Source organism: Arvicanthis niloticus, chromosome 15 (assembly GCF_011762505.2).
Source record: "Arvicanthis niloticus isolate mArvNil1 chromosome 15, mArvNil1.pat.X, whole genome shotgun sequence".
NCBI classification, from domain to species: domain Eukaryota; kingdom Metazoa; phylum Chordata; class Mammalia; order Rodentia; family Muridae; genus Arvicanthis; species Arvicanthis niloticus.
The window spans coordinates 25,156,655-25,177,442 of NC_047672.1; the positions used below are offsets into that span (position 1 = coordinate 25,156,655).

The 20,788-nt window shown below is 40.7% G+C and overlaps 1 protein-coding gene across 1 annotated transcript in view; it reads right to left on the reverse strand.

Annotated features, from left to right (window-relative positions):
* Window positions 1-20,788, reverse strand: part of Ift56 (intraflagellar transport 56) — a 52,085-nt gene that overhangs the window by 23,529 nt on the left and 7,768 nt on the right. The window contains exons 5-9 of the mRNA XM_034519603.2: window positions 20,712-20,761; window positions 13,652-13,797; window positions 7,441-7,612; window positions 3,098-3,172; window positions 1,770-1,872 (exon numbers count right to left, since the gene is read on the reverse strand). Coding sequence (XP_034375494.1) covers window positions 1,770-1,872; window positions 3,098-3,172; window positions 7,441-7,612; window positions 13,652-13,797; window positions 20,712-20,761 — 546 coding nt within the window. The remainder of the gene's footprint in view (window positions 1-1,769; window positions 1,873-3,097; window positions 3,173-7,440; window positions 7,613-13,651; window positions 13,798-20,711; window positions 20,762-20,788) is intronic.

Here is a 20,788-nt window from a genome sequence, read left to right on the forward strand (position 1 = left end):
AAGAGAGAGAGAGAGAGAGACAGAGAGAGAGAGAGAGAGACAGAGAGACAGAGAAATAGAGAGACAAAAGATAGAGACTGAGAGAGAGAGAGAATACCATGTTTTACTTGACCTTTAATTCTCCATCAAGTTCAAAGTTGTGTAGCTGTCCTAAAGAAAACTATTGTTTTTATTTTTTAAAAAATGCATGTATGTATGTCACGTATGCATGTATGTGAAGGCCAGAGGATAACCTGGTGTCATCTTCAAGGACATGGTCCACCCATTTTGAGACCAATTAGGCTGGAGGGACTTGTTAGAAAGAGACAGGAATCCTCCTGTCTCCACCTCCCTGTGCTGTGTTACAAATGTCTGACACTACATCTGGCACTTTCACAGGCGTTCAGGAGCTGGAACTCAGGTGTTCCTGGGCTGGGCAAGGTAGCACATGCCTCTAATCCCAGCACTCAGGAAGCAGAGCAGCTGCATCTCTGTGAATTCAAAGCCAGCCTGGTCTACAGAATGAGTTCCAGGAGAGTACTATTGTAAAGACCCTATCATTAAAAAAAATGTAGGCTGGATATTATGTCGATGGATTTGTATTTAAATAAGAAGAATGTCTCCCTTTTTTTTTTTCAAGAAGAAACAAACATTATATACATTATATTCACAAGAGTGAATAACAATGTAGACATGTTCTCTCTGTGTAGTGCTGGCTGGCCTGGAATTCACTATGCAAACCAGTCTGGCTTTAAACTCACAGAGAGGCACTTGACTCTGCCTCCTGACCATAGAGATTAAAGGTGTGGGCCACCCACACCCAGTTTAAAAAGTATTTAATTTGGAGTTTTTGGAGGTTCTTTTGTTTATGCTAGAAATTTGCTTTTGTTTATGCTAGAAATTTTTCATAATTTCTGAAATTTCTGAAGTATATTCAATTTTTCATATCTAAAATTTTTTTTTGCTTATCTATCATATAGAGAGGGTGGTTTGTAAGACATGTTCTCACAAAATAAACATATTTTTCTCAGTGAGAAATAAGTTGCCTGGTTGGGCTCTACCACACGCCTGAAAAAAACACACTACAAGTTTAAGATCCATAGCCAAGTGTACTGGTAAGTTCTGAGAAAAGCCGCTCAAAAATGTTTCCAACAATGAGAACATTAGACATCACATTTCTCATAAGACACCTGGGTACAGAGCAGGAGATGCAGACTCTTTGAGCAAACACAAATGCTGATAATTTAAAAACAAGAAAATGTGAATGTGCACTTTCTTTTCTTCTCCTTCTTCGATTTTTTTTTTCCTGGTTTTGCTGAGACAGGGTTTCTCTGTGTAGCTTGGCTGTCCTGGAACTTGATCTGTAGACCGGGCTAGCCTCAAACTCAAAGAGATCCACTTACCTCTGCCTCCCAAGGGCTGGGATTAAAGGTGTGTACCACAACCACCTGATGTGAATGCACATTTTCATAAAAGGTAACCAGGAAAAGGAAAGTAAGGGGAAAAAATGATGATCCAAAAGGAAATTGACAGAGAGGAAAAGACAAAACAGTAAGACAAAGAAAAGAAAAACAGACTGAGGGAGCAGAAGGGGTGTGAAGAGGGAGAAGAAGGAACCGAAGAGGAAAAGGCACAACTGGTAAGTGCCACTCAATTTGTCTTATCTCATGAACTTGGTGCAAATATATCTTTGGAAATCTTATGTATTTACAATGTATACAACTAATTCAGTCATATTAAATATTCTAAAATATTTTTTATCATGTCAGAACATGACAAATTTCTCTTACCTTGACGAAGATAGTAAATCACTAGGTTTAGCCTAGCTTCGGGAATGACATCAACCAGAGGAGGTAAAACCTGCAAAGCCCCTTCGCCTCCTCGGAAAACAACCTGCACAGAGAGCAAGAGTGTCACTGTGGTGTCTCAGGGGCTATGTATGTTCGTCACTGTAAACACAAAGCAGCAAGGGAGTGTCCGTGTGCACCTGTGATCCCAGTACTCAGGAGGCAGGTGTGAGGAGAGCAAGCTAGTTCAAGTCCAAAGCTAGATTGAGCTTCACAGGGAAACTGTGTTACCACAGCATCACAAAAGTAAAAAGCCCATGATGGCATTTACATAACTTTTCAGAGCCGTTTCCACATTTCTCAATGTAATTATTATCAATTGCAGGTAAGGGCTGGTTACTACAAGTCGTACATCCCTAATCAAAAAAACCAGCCAAAAAAAAAAAGCCTGAAAATGTTTAAGTGGTACTGCTGCTGCTGCCATGACTGTAAAATTCCACACATGACCTCAGAAAGTAGGCTGGGCTGAGTGTGGTGGCATATGCTTTAGTCTTCACCCTGGAGAGGCAAAGACAGCTGGATCTCTGAGATCCAGGCCACCCTGGCCTGTATTTATATAGGATTGCAAGCCAGCTAGAGCTGCATAGTGAGATCTTGTCTCAACAAGAGGAGGAGGAAGAGGAGAAGGTGGGGGAAGAAGAAACAAAGCAGAAGGAGAAGCAGTAGTTTCTCTGTCTCTTTCATCTGTTTTCAGATGGGGAAGATGGACTCACCATACAAAACCATTGGCTCTGTGCTCCCAAGTGCCTCGCTCAGAAGCATACAATCTCCTCATCTCATTGTGTTGCATGATGATAGGCTACCATTTCGTGTGAGCTTAGATTTCATTTAAGCAAAAGCCATCACAATCCAGGCCTAAACCCATTAGTTACTTTCCACTTTCTCCAGTACAATCATCGTCTGGTTATCTTACACACATCACACTTGCTCTACACTCATGTCCTACATTAAATGAACCCTCAAAAACTCAGCCAGTCTTCAAGCATGAAGCAATCAGCCCATTATTCTAACCATGAGAATATGTTCCTTTGTTCACTTCAGTCTCCATGCCTTGCCCTTCTTTCCAAGTGTGATCCACACTCTGTCCTAATAAGAGGTGCCCTCTAATAAGAGGTGCCCTACAGAAAAAGACTGATGTTTGAAACCCCTTTATCTCATCCACAGTAAGGCAGCACTCCCTGGAGTAGTGCAGTATTTGTTGGGGTGTTTTCTTTTATTCATCTTTAGTTGCTATGATGTACCAAGTCAACCACGCTGGGAAGCTTCCTCACCAGATTGTGCCTGATGAGTTCTTTAGCAAATTCAAAGGGTGAAGAAGCATTGTCCATCAAGCTTTTGAGCTCTGCCTAAAAAATAAAAAGGAAAGGCATGTCAAAGTAATAAGCATACAGCTCTTATTTTCTAAGATTTATTTTGTTATTATATTTATTTATTTTGATTTTTTTTCAGTTCTCTCTATGTAACCCTGGCTGGCCTGGAATTTGCTATGTAGACCAGGCTAGACTTGAACTCACAGAGATCTGCCTGCTTCTGCCTCCTGATGCTGAAATTAAAGACATGCACCACCATACCCAACTTGTTATTTTCTTAGTTTATGTGTATCTATGTGTAGGTCTGTACTTGAACACACTCTTCTTCTGAGACTACCAGCATTGAATACTTCTCAAGCTGGAATTACAGGTGGATGTTAACCATCTAACGCGGGCTCTGGGAGCTTAACTCAGGTCCTCTGCAAGAGCAGTGGCTCTGCAGCCCCAGCCCCAGCACGAGTGGGAGCTTGTGAATGCAGCACAGGTGCAGAAATAAATGACCTTCCAAAACTTGTTCCCCAACCATGACATACAAGCCATACATGTGTGTAGACACACACACAAAACAAATAAAGAAATAATCTTGTGACTAAGCCCAAAGAGCTAAGGTCGATTCCCAAAACCAACACAATAGAAAAAGAGCCTAGGTTCCTGCAAGTTGTATGCTGATGTCACTTGTATAAAGGGCATGGCACACATACAAATATAAAGATAATAAAAATGTTTAATAAGCTAGGATGGTAGTGCATCCCTAATCCTAGCTTGGGAGGCAGAGGCAGGCAGGTCTCTGTGAGCTTGAGGCCAACCTGGTCTACATAGTGAGTTCCAGGACAGCCAGTGCTACATTGTGAGACCCTGTAACCAAAAAAAAAAAAAAAAAAATTAATAAAGTAAAATCTCTAAAAGATTATTAATAATATCAAACTTAAAATTGAGACTTTTGTTTATGTGGGTTTTATGAGACAAAACAGAAAACTAAATAATTAGTAAATAAAAATAATAAGTAATTCATTATATGCTAATAAAATTATTATTTTAAAAACTATATTTAACAAGGGGAGCAGTGGTGGCACACACCTTTAATCCCAGCACTTGGGAGACAGAGGCAGGTGGATCTCTGTGAGTTTGAGGCCAGCCTGGTCTATACAGTGAGTTCTGGATAGCCAAGGCTACACAGAGAAACCACAAAAATCAATCAACCAACCAAAAAAAAAAACAAAAACCCAAAAAAAACGGTATTAACCAACACACAGGGATTGGCTCTGTTTCATACTTTCCACAAATTACTCTCTCTCTCTCTCTCTCTCTCTCTCTCTCTCTCTCTCTCTCTCTCTCTCTCTCTCTCTCTCAATTGGTGCTTTTTTGTTAAAAAGTCACTGTGAGCTCCTGACAGGAAGGGAACCTGAAGAAAAGATGACAACTGGAAGACCATCTCCATGTTAGCATTTGTTATCCTTGTTTTCCAGTACAAGCATAATCAAGAAATGTCCCTACTGCTTTGGAGGACAAGTTAGTAACGATACCACTGCCACCATCTCTTTCACGTTTACTTCAAATACAGCCTTGAAAAAGTCTGCGTGTCACCAGTACACAACAATGGCATGGGATTATTTCTTCCTTCATGATAATTTGAAACCATAAAAAACATTGTTTTCTAAACATCTGTAGTACACATAAGATGTTCTGTCTATGACCTGACGCAAGGAAAATTCTTTTTCTTCTCAGAAGAGATTCCATTCCATGAGCTTTGTTCACTAATATGATATGGATTAGCTATACCCAATTCCACCTATTCTTAGGACGTTTGGCTAGTCTTGCTTGCTAGCAAGCTCTGAGACGTTCCGAGGCTGCACCACTCACCAGCAAGTGAGTTCTGTGTTTCTCATGCTGCGACAGCCTCTCAGCCCTCTTAATAATACCTGGCTTAACAGAGGCTCTGTCATGGCAGGGGCAGAAGTTCCAAGGGTGACAAGTGAGTCCCTAGGGGCAGCATCTAAGAAGATGCTATTCACTCTGTGCACGTGGTGAGAGTGACAACACTGTGCCCAGGCAGCTTGTCGGCCTCACTCAAGCCTTGGCCTGTCTCACAGCCTCTGCAAAGTGCTCAGGGACCCAGAGACAACAGAGCACGCCTTTACATTATTCAGTTTAATGATCTTAACTGAAAAAAAACTACAAACATAATAGAGGAATTATTAAAACATTTTAAACAAGTGGGGCAGTGGTGGCACAAGCCTTTAATCCCAGCACTTGGGAGGCAGAGGCAAAGGCAGGTAGATCTTTGAGTTTGAAGCCAGCCTGGTCTACGGAGTGAGTTCCAGGACAACCAGAAAAATCCTATCTTGAAAACCCAAACCAAAACAAGACGATTTTAAACCATACTGAAAAAAATGACAAGAAAGTAAAAGAGTTGTGTCAAAAGTAAAGGGAAAACAGATCCAGGAAAAAAGTCACATAAGCCAGTTTTGAACTGGAGGTTTTATGAGTCTCATAGAAATAGATTTTTTTTTAAACTTCCTGTATCATGTGGGTTTTTAATGATTATTTATTTATTTATTCTTTTTTTTTTAACACTCCAGATTTTTCCCCTCCCAGTCCACCCTCCAACTGTTCCACATCCCATACCTCCTCCCCACCTCCCTGTCTCCACAAGGATGTTCCCACCCCAACCCCCCACCCCACCAGACCTCTAAACTCCCTGGGGCCTCCAGTCTCTTGAGGGCTAGGTGCATCTTCTCTGACTGAACCCAGACCTGGCAGTACTCTGCTGTATGGAATTTCAATATACACTGAAGGAAAGGCCATCCAGAGACTGCCTCACCTGGGGATTCATCCCATATACAGTCACCAAACCAAGACACTATTGTGCATGCTGACAGGAGCCTGATATAGCTGTCTCCTGAGAGGCTCTCCCAGAGTCTGACAGATACAGAGGGGATGCTCACAGTCAATCATTGGACTGAGCATGGGGTCCCCAGTGGAGGAGTTAGAGAAAGGACTGAAGGAACTGAAGGGGTTTTTAACCCCATAGGAAGAACAACACTATCAACCAACCAGGCCTCTCAGGGCTCCCAGGGACTAAACCACCAACCAAGGAGTACACATGGAGGGACCCATGGCTCCAGATACATACATAGAAGCAGGGGGAATGGGATAGGAGGTTTGGGGGGAGGGGACCAGGAAAGGGGATTTGAAATGTAAATAAATAAAATATCCAATTAAAAAAAAATATTTTTTTTTTTTTTTTTTTTTTTTTTTTTTTGGTGGTTTTTCGAGACAGGGTTTCTCTGTGTAGTCCTGGCTGTCCTGGAACTCACTCTGTAGACCAGGCTGGCCTCGAACTCAGAAATCCACCTGCCTCTGCCTCCCAAGTGCTGGGATTAAAGGCGTGCGCCACCACCGCCCGGCAAAAAAGAATTTTAATATACATATTATTTACTCTTTGAGAACTTCAGACATGTGTTTTGTAAATTCACAATGTGTTTTGTAAAATTAGAGCATTTAAGTCAGGCATGTTGGCTCCTGCCTGTACAAGACACACTTAGGAAACTGAGATGGAAGGATCTGGAGCTCCAGGTTGGCCAGAGATATATAGTAAGAGCCTGTGATGGTTTGGCCCCAACACCAAACAGTACAAATGGGAGGAACACGTGTCTAAGAAGGCAGCAATGCAGAAATGTAGACAAAGCCTGATCTAAACAACATCTGAGGAGTTCTTAACTTCACCAGATTATCAACTGGACAGATGTGAACACATGGTAGCACTAAATCCAATGGTCCCTGAGAAAGGTAGGAGACAAAGGGAAGGAGAGAGGGAGAGAAATGTTCTGAGCCACAGACAGACTTTAGAGACAGAAGCTGAAGCATTTGGTTTTAATCATTCATATGAACATACATCATCTAGGTAAAACTATCTAAAATACACTAGATACAACATAGATCATTCAGAAATGAAATTCCTTTTAGGATATCAGTTGGGTTTGTTTTGTTTTTTTTTTTTTGTTTGTTTGTTTTTTAGTTCATATAGTGCAAGGCATTTTGTGGCACACCTTTAATGCCAACACTTCAGAAGGAGAGGCAGGCAGACCTGTGTGAGGTCAGGGTCAGCATAGTCTATATAGGGAGTTGGAGGACAGCCAGAGTCAAGAGTGAGACCCTGTCTGAAAACATGTTTATATACCTAATTGGTTATAGAATCACACTGGCAATAAAAAAAAGAGCACTAATACAGAGCCTAGGTCCTAGAGTTTATGAAGTAACTCCTATTAGAACTGAGCTAATTAGAAACACATCTGTGTGCCTACCTCAGCTGCTTTGCCGTTATAAAGGCGAAAGTGATTGCAGGCCTTAAGGTTGAGAGCGATGGTACTATCAGGGATTTGCTGAAGGTAAACAGCCAGGACTTCTTGAGACACATCATAGTAATCCAATTTGTAGTAGCAGAGGGCCACATACACATTGAGGGCCAGGTATTCCCTGTAAGCAGAAAGACTAAGCTGAAGGATATTTCACAGAAGTGTCTAACTGTAAAGCGCAAATGAACAATAAGGCTAAGAGGAGAGGCCAAGGATCTGCCCTGGAAGGAAGAAAGCAAGAGAGAATAAGGACATTTTCTTTCTCCTTTTGAGTTCAACACTTGAATGTCTTTAAACCAGATTTGATATATTTCTCTTTTATGAAAGTTTTTATTAGCACATATTAGTTATACATAATAACTGGTTCATTTATGACATTTTTACATGTACATATAATGTATTTTATATTCACCCTACATTGTGCTCTCGTCCCCTTCCCACACCCACTCATCCCCTTCCTCTTTTCCATTAGTCTTCCTTCGTGTGTGTGTGTGTGTGTGCGTGTGCGTGTGTGTGTGTGTGTGTGTGTGCGTGCGTGTGAGTTTATTCAGGGTTACTTATAAAGGCAAGGATGACAGGTCATTTATAGGAACACGGGCGACTTTCCAGTGGATAGATAACCACTAACAGAAATGCCCCTGTCTTCCTACAGCAGCTATTGACTGCTTCTATGTCCTCAGGTGAAACCTCATGGGCCCCCTCCCAGCAGTCATCAACTGTCCATAAATCCTCAAAGAAGGGCAGAGCTTTGTGAGCATCCCCTCCTCCGTATTGGAATGATGAATGGCCCAATTTTGTGCAGGGGATCATAGCATTCAAGGGAATTCAAGTTACACAGACAGCAGCATTTGTCAACACACCACCCTTTCCTCTCATCTTTTCTACTCTTCCATAATGTTCCCTGAGCCTTTGAGGGAGTGACATGGATGTTTCATTCAGGGACCCTTTTTGACCTGTAATGAGTGTCTGCAGTTAATGCCACCCACTGCAAAAAGTTTTCCTGGCCATAGCTGGCAGCAGCACTAATCTATGTGTAAACCTAAACATTTAAAAGGCAATTCGAGAGGTACATCACGTCCCTGTACAAAAGCAACAGCAGTAGCTTCTCTACAAGGGCAAATGACTTATACAGTCATGGGCTTTTAACCAGTTTTACAGTACCAGAAACGACTTCTCCCTGAGGAAAAGTCCTCAGAACCGATCAGAAGGCAGTCAGATGACCCCGTAACATTTATACCACTATTGCACTTGTGGGCAATCTTGCCTATCATGTTGGTAGTTTAGCACACAGCGTACACAGCTGAGTAAGAATGTTCACAACAACTTTCTTCCAGCAATTGGCATAGAACCTTCCAGTACTGTGAAAGCTAGTCAGGTGCCTTGGTTTCAATGAGAAGGGATCACATATGCTCATGTATTTGAATTCTCCGCCCACGTTTGGTGGAATTGTTGGGAAGGATTAGGAGGTGTGGTCTTGTTGGAGGAAGTGTGTCACTGGGAGAAGGCTTTGAAGTTTCAAAGGCCCAAGTTCATTCTCAGTTAGCTCTGTCTCTGTCTCTCTGTCTGTCTGTCTGTCTCTCTTCCCCTCCCCCTCTGCCGTATGATTGTTTCATAAAATGTAAGCTCTCAGCTATGTCCCAGCACCACGCCTGCCTGCCACCATGCTCCCTAACGTAATGGTCATGGAATTACTCTCTGAAACGGTAATTAACCCTAAAATTAAATACTTTAATAAGTTGCCTTGACCATAGTGTCTCTTCACAGCAAGTAACTAATATACCAGGAGAAGAAGCTTCTAGCTCACTTCCAGCTAGATTTCTCTGTATCTTGCAACAAAAAAAAAATGTGGACTCTTCAATATTGGGACAGCTAGTTCTAGTAGGTAACCAAAAGCAATGGCAACAGCTTGTATTGTTTAGGGGCATGTAGGGCCTTCCTATAATTCACAGGGATGTAGCACACAATTGAAACTGGGATTTTCATCTTGGTAGATTTTTCCTTTGATAAGTATGAAGTGTCCTTCCTTATCTTTTTTTATTACTTTTGGTTGAAAGTCGATTTTATTTGATATTAGAATGGCTACTCCAGCTTGTTTCTTGGGACCATTTGCTTGGAAAATGGTTTTCCATCCTTTTACTCTGAGGTAGTGTCTGTCTTTGTCACTGAGGTGTGTTTTCTGTATGCAGCAAAATTCTGGGTCCTGATTATGTATCCAGTCTGATAGTCTACGTCTTTTTATTGGGAATTGAGTCCATTGATGTTAAGAGACATTAAGGAAAAATTATTGTTGCTTCCTGTTATTTTTGTTATTAGAGGTGGAATTATGTTTGTGTAGCTATCTTCTTTTGGGGTTGTTGGAAGATTACTTTCTTGCTTTTTCTAGGTTGTAGTTTCCCTCCCTGCATTGGAGTTTTCCATCACTTATCCTTTGAAGTGCTGGATTTGTGGGAAGATACTGTGTAAATTTGGTTTTGTCATGGAATATCTTGGTTTCTCCATCTATGGCAATTGAGTGTTTTGCTGGGTATAGTAGTCTGGGCTGGCATTTGTGTTCTCTTAGGGTCTGTATGATATCAGTCCAGGATCTTCTGGCTTTTACAGTCTCTGGTGAGAAGTCTGGTATAATTCTTATATGTTACTTACCTTTTTCCCTTATTGCTTTTAGCATTTTTTCTTTGTTTTGTGCATTTGATGTTTTGATTATTTTGTGACGGGAGGAATTTCTTTTCTGGTCTAGTCTATTTGGAGTTCTGTAAGCTTCTTCTATGTTTTGTTTTGTTTGGTTTTGTTTGGTTTGGTTTTTCGAGACAGGGTTTCTCTGTGTAGCCCTGGCTGTCCTGGAACTCACTCTGTAGACCAGGCTGGCCTAGAACTCAGAAATCCGCCTGCCTCTGCCTCCCAAGTGCTGGGATTAAAGGCGTGTGCCACCACCGCTCAGCTAAGCTTCTTGTATGTTCATGGACATCTCTTTCTTTAGGTTAGGGAAATTTTTCTTTATAATTTTGTTGAAGATGTTTATTGGCCCTTTAAATCTTCACTCTCATCTATACCTATTATCCTTAGGTTTGGTCTTCTCATTGTATCCTAGATTTCCTGGATGTTTTGGGTTAGGAGATTTTTGCATTTTGCATTTTCTTTAACAGAGGAATAGTGATAAAAACTGCATGGTATTGGTACAGAGACAGGCAGGAAAATCAATGGAATAGAATTGAAGACCCAGAATTGAACCCACATACCTATGGTGACTTGATCTTTGACAAAGGAGCTAAAACCATCCAGTGGAAAAAGAACAGCATTTTCAACAAATGGTGCTGGTTTAACTGGAGGTCAGCATGTAGAAGAATGCAAATCAATCCATTCTTATCTCCTTGTACAAAGCTCAAGTCCAAGTGGATAAAGGACCTTCACATAAAACCAGATACACTAAAACTAATAGAAGAGAAGGTGGGGAAGAACATTGAATACTTAGGCACAGGGGAAAAGTTCCTAAACAAAACACCAATGGCTTATGCTCTAAGATATATAAGATCAAGAATTGACAAATGGAACCTCATAAAATTGCAAAGCTTCTGTAAAGCAAAGGACACTGTCAATAGGACAAAACAGCAACCAACAGATTGCAAAAAGATCTTTACCAATCCCACATCCTATAGAGGGCTATTATCCAATATATACAAAGAACTCAAGAAATTAGACTCCAGACAACCAAATAACCCTATTAAAATGGGGTACAGAGCTAAACAAAGAATTCTCAACTGAGGAAACTCGAATGGCCAAGAAGCACCTAAAGAAATGTTCAGCATCCTTAGTCATCAGGGAAATGCAAATCAAAACAACCCTGAGATTCCACCTCACACCAGTCAGAATGGCTAAGATCAAAAACTCAGGTGATAGTAGATGCTGGTGAGGATGTGGAGAAAGAGGAACACTTCTCCATTGTTGGTGGGATTGCAAGATGGTGCAACCACTTTGGAAATCAGTCTGGCGGTTCCTCAGAAAATTGGACATAACATTACCTGAGGACCCAGCTATACCACTCCTAGGCATATACCCAGAAGATGCTCTAACATATAACAAGGACATATGCTCCACTATGTTCATAGCAGCCTTATTTATAATAGCCAGAAGCTGGAAAGAACCCAGATGTCCTTCAACAGAGGAATGGATATAAAAAATGTGGTACATTTACACAATGGAATATTACTCAGCCATTAAAAACAATGAATTTGAGAAATTCTTAGGTAAATGGATGGAACTAGACAATATCATCCTGAGTGAGGTAACCTAATCACACATGGTATGTACTCACTGATAATTGGATATTAGCCCAAAAACTTACAATATCCAAGGTGCAACTCACAGACCATATGAAGTTCATGAACAAGAAAGAGCAAAGTGTGGGTGTTTTGGCCCTTCTTAGAAGGGGTAACAAAATACTCATGGGAGCAAATATGGAGACAAAGTGTGGGACAGAAACTGAAGGAGGGGCCATCTGAAGACCATTCCACCTAAATATCCATCCCTTTTGCAGTCACCAAAGGTAGACGATGATGTGGATGCCAGGAAGTGCATGCTGACAGGAGCCTGATATAGCTGTCTCCTTAGATGTTTGCCAGAGCCTGAAATATATAGAGGTGGACGCTCACAGCTAACCATTGAGCCGATCACGGGTTCTCAATGGAGGAGTGAGAGAAAAGACTGAAGGAGCTGAAAGGGTTTGTGGCCCCATGGGGAGAGCAACAATACCAACCAACCAGAGCTCCCAGGGTCTAAACCACCAGCCTGGGAGCACATAGGGAGGGACCCATGGCTCCAGCTGTATGTGTAGGGGAGGATGTATGTGTGGGGCATAGGTGAGAGAGGAGTTCCTTGGTCCAGTGAAGGCTGAACGCTCCAGTGTGGGGGAAATTGTGGGTGGGGAGGGTGGATGGGGGCATATCCTCATAGAAGCAGGAGGATGGGGGAGGGAATAGGGGATTCCTGGGTGGGGAAGAAATTGGGAAAGGGAATTACATCTGAAATGTAAATAAAATATCCAATAAAAAAAAAAAAACTGGCTTAGGTGAAGAATGTGGAAATATGTGGAACTTGGGGCAAGAAAAGACCTAGAATATCATAAACAGAACTCAATGAGCCATTCTGAAAGGAATTTGGAAAACAGGCATGTAAATGTTATTTTTTAATATAAATATATGTAGTAATTTAAAAAAAGTGGGATTTTCATTTATTAACATATATGTCTGTATACCATGTGTGTGCCTAGTGCCATGGAGGCCATAAGAGGGCATCTTCTGCCTCCAAAGTAGTGAGATTACAGTAGTATGCTGCCATGGCCAGGCTTAAATAATGCATTCTTATTGTTGATATTTTATAAACTATTATTCATTTTTAAAGACAGCATACAAAGTAATAGGTTTTATTATGGTATTCTCATACATATGAATCATTATATTTCATTCTAACCAGTTTTTTCCCCTCCTCCAAGGCCATACATTTTCAAAAATTAAATAAAAATATTATATATATTTTACAGTGATCAGTAAACACATCAATATATAAATTTTACAGGAAACTGGGAGGCATTTAAATGGCTCCTTAGAAAGGAGAGATGCTAATGAAAAAGGTAAAGGCCAAGCAGGATGGCGGCACTCCTTTAATCTCTGGAGGCAGAGGCAGGAGGAGATCTAAAAGTTCAAGGTCGACCTGATCTACATCAGAGGTTCAGGACAGAAACATAGTAAGAACCTGTCTCAAAAACCAAAGGGGCTGGAGGAGTGGCTCAGTGATTAAGAGCACTGGCTCCTCTTCCAGATGACCTAGGTGTGATTCTTTATACCCACATGGCAGCTCACAACCATATGTAACTCCAGTTCTAGGGAAGGTGATGCCTTCTTCTCCAGATACCAGGCACACGTTTGGTGCACACACAAACAGGCAGAACACCTATATACATAAAATAATAAATCTAAAAGCAAAAACAACAAGAGAAAAAGGGTAGAGAAAGTCTGGTGTGAACAATATACAAAGTGTTCTTAACCTCATTGGATCATCAATGAAATAGATTTGAATACATGGTGGTACTAGGTTCTAAGCCAAACCGGAAACAAAGAACACTAAAAAAAATGTCGGAGATGTCAAGTGGTCAGTAAAGAACACAGACCTGTTATCCAGCAGTATCCGCTTGTATATATCAATAGCTTCTTGGTAATGGGAGCGCATGTAATGAATTGAGGCCAAACTCAGCTGATCTTCTTTGATATCCTGAAGATTCTGATGAAAGTTCATTAATTTCTTCTCATCATTAAACTACAATTGTGAGAAAAGACAGGCAGAGTTTCACACACATGTGAGAGAGAATCACAGATGATGGAGGCCTGAACTCTCTAGCCACTGTATCCCTGTTTTCTCCATATCTTAGCTCCTTATCTTGTTGGTACTGCTGTCGAGAAGGATGGCAACATCTCTGGAGACAGAGCTTTGGTAACAGAAAGGCCATAAGTTACAGCTACGATTTATTACTTGATATCTCCACTCTATTCATTTTTCTCCTTCTTATGTTTTCTTTTTTTGCTATTTCTTTGCCCTCACCCCTTGACAATTCTTTCTCATTCTTTTATATTGCTTTTTCTTCAATAAATAGTATGTAATCAAAATGTATTTGTCATCATGTAACTTCAAAAACGCGATTTTAAATGTTCTGTTCTAGGTTTTTTTCAACTTCTCTTCAGTTACTATATGTGGTTGTTGTTTTAGGCTATCAGAATTCAACCTTCTTGCTGATTTTATTAGAAGATAGCTATAAGGGCTGGAGAGATGGCTCAGAGGTTTAGAGCACTGACTGGTCTTACAGAGGTCCTGAGTTCAGTTCCCAGCACACACATGGTGGCTCACAACCATCTATAATGAGATCTGGCACCCTCTTCTGGCCTGCAGGCATATATGCCGGCAGAACACTGTACATAACAAATAAATATTAAAAGAAGATAGCTATTAAATAGCAACTACCTTTGTCTATACATGGGACAAAACTATATGTTTTGTATGTAACTCTTGATTCATAGACTATCCACTCCTTCCTGGTGCTTCAGCTCTTTTATTTTTTAAAAAATATTATTTACATTAATTTTATGTGTTTAGGTGTTTCCCAGCATATATGTAGATGCATTCAGTGGCCATGGAGGACAAAGGAGGGCATTGAGTCCTCTGGAACTAGAATTGCAATCTGTTGTGAGCTACCATGTGGGTGCTGGAAACCAAACTCAGGTCCTCTACAAGTGCGCTTAACAGCTGTACCACCTTTCCAGCCCCCTTAATTTTTTCCTTTAAAGAACCTGTTTTAAAGCCCAGGGACTAAAAGAGAACTACTCTCACTGGGTATGCTGGTGTAAATGACAATGGCCCCCAGAGGCTCATATGTTTGAATGCTAGTCCACAGTTAGTGAAATTGTTTGAGAAGATTAGGAGGTGTGACCTTGTTGGAGTAGGTGCAACCTTGGAATAGGTGTGTCACTGGGGGTGAATTTTGAGGTTTCACAAGCCTAAGCCAGGTCCAGTTTTTCTCTCTTTGCCTGCTGCCACTGATCAAGATGTAAAACTCTCAGCTACTGTTCAAGCACCATGCCCGCCTGCTTTCTGCCATGATGACCATAGATTAAACCTCTGAAACTGCAAGCAAGCAACCCCCTCTCCCCCGCAAAATGCTTTCTTTTATGAGTTTCCTTTAGCCAGGTGGTAGTTTAATTCCAGCACTTGGAAGGCAGAAACAGGTTGATCTCTGAGTTCAAGGCTAGCCTGAACTACAAAGTGAGTTCCAGGACAGCCAAGGCTAGACAAAGAAACTCTGTCTGGGGGCTGGGGGAAGCAATCATCAAATTTTGGGGCTGGAGAGATGGCTCAGGAGTTAAGAGCACTGGTTGCTTTTCTAGAGGTCCTGAATTCAATTCCTAGTAACCACATGGTGGCTCACAACCCAGTGACATACTTCCTCCAAAAAGGCCACATGTACTCCAACACCTCCTAATCATTCTGACATAGCCACTCCCTGATGACCAAGCATTCAAGTATATGAGCCTATGGAAGCCATTCTTATTCAAACCACCACACAGCTCACACAAATGCTTTGAAAACAAATAGTTTTAATACCTATATTCTAGACTCAAGTATAAGCACAGTTTATTACAAATTTCCTGACTAACTCAGGGAAAACAGAAGACTCTGTTGTAACCTTACCTTATATTTTGACTTGCTCCCTTGTTTGTCTTTTAGACATTGTTGAAATGATATACATTATTGATTATAACTTCATACATTTTCCTTTTAATTTATTCCATCTTTGGATTTTTTTCTAAATTGTTCTTTTGTTTTGCCAGAGCATCAGCATGGAACTACCAGTGTGTCCTTATTACAGCCCATGGTAATACATGGGTAGTGATACAAACTGGATTGTCTTTGTATATTGATAACACAAGGGAGAACTGTGCTACATTAATAAAGTAAAATGATGTGTATTTATACCTGGACATTTCTCCAAGTGTGTTCATTTCTCCAAGATTTCTACAGTCAATGGGATGTGAGATTTTGCTTTAAGTTTTAATGACTTGCTAACATCACAGTTCTCAGGCACCTTTGTGGAAGAAGGCCCTGTTGTTTTGAGCACCAATTTCAGGATTGGGTATAATAATATGTTGCATAATGTATTGTCTATGTGATTTGATGTACCATTTAACAATACCCCATGAATCCCCCTGAATGATGACCCTCTAAACCCCCAGATCCAAAGATCTTTCAATGTGTCCTAAGCCCAGACTTTTGATCACTGGATAGGCAGAGCCTTCACCTTTATTCTCCTATAAATTAGTTAAAAAGATGGAAATTCAGTCTTCTGCAGCCCTTAAAATTAAGGTCCTGGGGCCTGAAGAGATGGTCCAGCATTAAGAGAACTTGCTGCTTTGGAAGACCTGCATTTGGTTCTTAGTACCCACATGCAGGCTATGGCCATCTGTAACTCCAGTTCCAGGGGATCTGACACTCTCCTGTGGCCTGTGTAAGCACTGTACATGCATATCGCACAGACATAAATGCAGGCAAAATACCCACATAAACAAAATTAATTTTCTTAAGATAAGAAATTAAGTAGGGGAATTGAGGCAGGATAGAAAGATAAGGAGTTATGTTGAAATGGAAAGAAGAGGGTGAGAAAGAGCAGGACCTTCTCCAGACTGACCTGCTTTGACTACTGAGAAAGGAAGGAGGCTTAAGACTTTACTGATGGGGACCTAATGGTCAAAAGAGGCAATGTGTAAGACCTTGAACTGTGCTCGTGCAGGGCCAGATGATACGTTGTTCCCAGAGATGCTTCAGTCAAGGATGCTCCACTACAGCAATTAGGCTGTGCTACTTGGGGCTAAAATGATATAAAACCTTATGTTCCTAACATTCTCTTCTCCTAGACTAACTTTTAACCTCTTAACAAATTATACTCTGGACGATTTTAAAAGAACAGGGGGGCTTCTTATCAAACTTTAGACATGTAGCCACACTTGTCTTATAGGATGTGGTCTTTGTGCTTGTGTTCTCTCTCTCTCTCTCTCTCTCTCTCTCTCTCTCTCTCTCTCTCTCTCTCTCTCTCTCTCTGCAGTTATTAAATCCAATGCTGCCTCAAAAAGAAAAAAGGCTACTAAATAAAGAAAGAAATCCTGTGGCTGACCTGCAGTTTGATCACTGATACACTACAGATGTGTGTATGTATGTATGTGTGTGCACGCACATTTATACCCATGTGTGCTTATGTGATACTGGAGAACAAGGAAGTCTGGGATTCCTGCATGCCAGACAAAAGCTCCATCACTGAATATGTCCTCGTTGTTTTCTTGAGCCCCAGCTGGCCTATAATTCATTCTGTAAACCATACCAGCCTCAAGCTTGTGGCACTCCTCCTCTCTCTCCGTTCCAAGGATTACAGGCCTGTGCTGCCAAGCCTGAGTCTTTCAGTATGAATGTTAAAGACAAACAGTTGCTTGAAAATACTAAGTTGCAAAGTCTAGCCTGCAAATCTCTTTATGGTGCTCATGTTTTCTTCTTTAGAGTGCACTGTTTAATTCAGAACATACGAAAATCTCTCTCTCTCTCTCTCTCTCTCTCTCTCTCTCTCTCTCTCTTTCTCGTCTTTCTTTCTGAGACAGGGTTTCTCTGTGTAGCCCTGGATGTCTGGATGTCCTGGAACTTGCTCTGTAGGAGATCCACCTGCCTCTACCTCCTTATAGCTGAGATTAAGGTGTATGCCACCACCACCCAGCAAGTTAATCTTTCTTTAGGCCTGAAAATTGGAAAACATGCAAATAAGAGACAAAGGGCAGTGATGGGAGGGCTGTGGCACTTCTGTCTATTAGAAGGAACAGTGATGACAGTAAGTGAGGGTCCAAGTTAGAGTTCTGCAGACAGTACCCAGCTAAAACTGCCGAGGAGGCTCTCTCAGCATCAGTCAACGTGGTACATGAGAAACATTCAGAATTTTCAAGAGAACCTAGAGATCAAAGTGTGTATATGACACACCCTATTGAAAAAAAAAAAAGACAATTGGGAAACTATTTTAGAAAGATTTCACAGCCCAAGAACTACCATTTACCTCTTCTGTAGACTATCTTGTGACATGAAAAAAGATAATATACTTTTGAATGGAAAATCTGGATTTAAGACAATACATATACAAATAGCATGATCTAAATTTAATAAAATAATTCACATTTCCAGAAAGATATGGGGCCAGTGGTCTAGCTCAGTGGCAGAGTGCATGCTTAACATGCATGATGTCCTCAGTTTGATCCCAGCACTAAAGAGAGGGAGAGAAAGGGTGGAGAGAGAAAGTGAAAAAGATGAACTTTTAAGACTGGATGAGGAGATCTGGAAAGATGCCGTGATGGTTAAGAGCACTTGCTGCTCTATCAGAGGACCTGAGTTTAACTCCAAGTACCTACCTAGTGGCTTACCACCTTTTGTAACTCTAGCCCCAGAGGATCTAACACCCTCTTCTGGCCTCCTTGGGTACTAGATAGTGCTTAGGCATACACGCAGGCAAAAACATCCATACACATAAAATTAAATAGTAATAGTAGTAGTAATAATAACAGAAAAATGTCTAGAAGAGAACAGGAAATGTTCATTATTGTGTGTACGTGTATCTTTTAAAAAAAATTTCTAGGGACTAGAGAGATGGGTCAGAGGTTGAGAGCACTGACTGTTCTTCCAGAGGTCCTGAGTTCAATTCCCAGCAACCACATAGTGGCTCATAACTGTCTATAATGTCTACACTTCTATAATCTCATTATAGAAGGCTCCCTCTTCTGGCATGCAGGCAGAACACTGTATAAATAAATAAATGTTAAAAAAATCTTTTTCTAAAAGAATATAATAAAATATCTTATTTTTGTAATAATAAGAAAAAACAAAGTATTTTTTTTTAAATCAAATTGAAGACTTCCATTTCTAGTAATAGTGGACTTGCTGGGAACATAGTCCTTTCACTAAGAACAGACAGACATTTGAAAGCCACTAGAAATCTATATGGAGGCATTAAAGTTACAAACTTAATGAAGATCTGTGATACTAAGATCCCAAAGAGATGGAAAGGACAGGATGTAAGGTACCCACCAAGACAAGACCAGCAACATTTATCTGTTAAGGACTCTGGTTAGTTCTTAAGTGGTGACTGAGTTGACAAAAGCTAAGTACAGCTTGTGGGAGTCGTCAGGCTTGATAGATAGACATTAGAGGCTGTCAGTGAGGAGTCTGGGAGGGTAACCTAGTAAGGGAGCAAAGTGGAAAGTCACCAGCTCTCAGAACAGCTAGCAACCAGCTTTAAATGGCTGATTCTGCTGGCAGTAGCCAGACCATTGGCTCCTCATGTCTCTGCCAGATGCAAAAGTAAATCCTCTGTGGAAGATGGAAAACTATCTAGAACCTCAAATTATCTTCATGTTGTTTTCATCTATAGTAGCCAGAATTCAATGTGATATGATCATGCATACAAGAAATAGGAGTATTAGACCAAAAATCAGCTGTCAGGAAAGAAACCTATGAGAATTCTTAGACCTAGGTTTTAAAATAACAGCCATCAATATGCACTGAAATTAGGATGCTCTAGTAAAAAATTTAAAATGTTAAAAATAAAAATATAAATTCTGGAAAAGACCACAAGTGAAATTAAGAGCTAAGTACATGGATGGATTTAATATATGACTAGACATGGCTGCAGAAAAATTAGTAAGAAATCTCCTCAAAAAATATAGAGTAATAGAAGTGTTTACCTGTGACACAATGAAACTGTTTGCATAGGTACATGTTATTGAAATCCAACAAGGAATGAAAAGCAAAACAAATGCCGGGTGGTGGTGGCACACGCCTTTAATCCCAGCACTTGGGAGGCAGAGGCAGGCGGATTTCTGAGTTCAAGGCCAGCCTGGTCTACAGAGTGAGCTCCAGGACAGCCAGGGCTACACAGTGAAACCCTGTCCCTAAAAACCAAAAACAAAAAACCAAAAAAAAAAAAAAAAAAAAAAAAAAAAGTTGAGAAAAACAAAACAAAAAAAAGAAAACCCTTAACAACCAAAAAGCCTTCACTATGTAAAGGACCTGAGCTCTAATAACCTCTAAAGTACTATTAACAGTATGCATAACAACAAGCTACAGGGGGCAAACGTGGAACTTTAAAAAATCAACGCAAAAAGGATACAAGAGAAAAAAGGAGATGGAATTTTGATCATCTGGGACAAATAGAAACAGAACAGTGAGATGGCAGTTACAGGCCTAGGTGTGGTGGTATGTCCCTTTAACCCCAGCAGTTGGGAGGCTAAGAGAGGAAACTTATGTGTTTGAGGTCATCTTGAGCTATGCAGCAGTTTTAGGCCAGCCTGTACAACACAGCAAGGTCACATCTCAAAAGCTAAGAGCTCTGGATCTAGCTCAGCAGCAGAGCACACACATAATATGCACAGGCCTGGGTTTCATTCTTAATTCTGTAAAATAATAATGACAATTATGTTGTAAAAAATTTTAATGTACCAAATATATTTTATATGCTACTCGTTTGTGACTTAATTAGCTTTCTGTAAAACAATTTAGCAATATTAACAGAAAATTCTAGTTAAGTATTTCCACCTCTATTGGCAAAGGGAAGAGAGAAAAATGTTTTTAAAGCAAGAAATGTGGAATGAGAACATCATTACCTTGTGAGCCAGATGGAACAGTAGGCGGTTTTGGAGCCGGCTTTTTGGAGCTGGGGGAAAAAGAACCATGTTGTTTG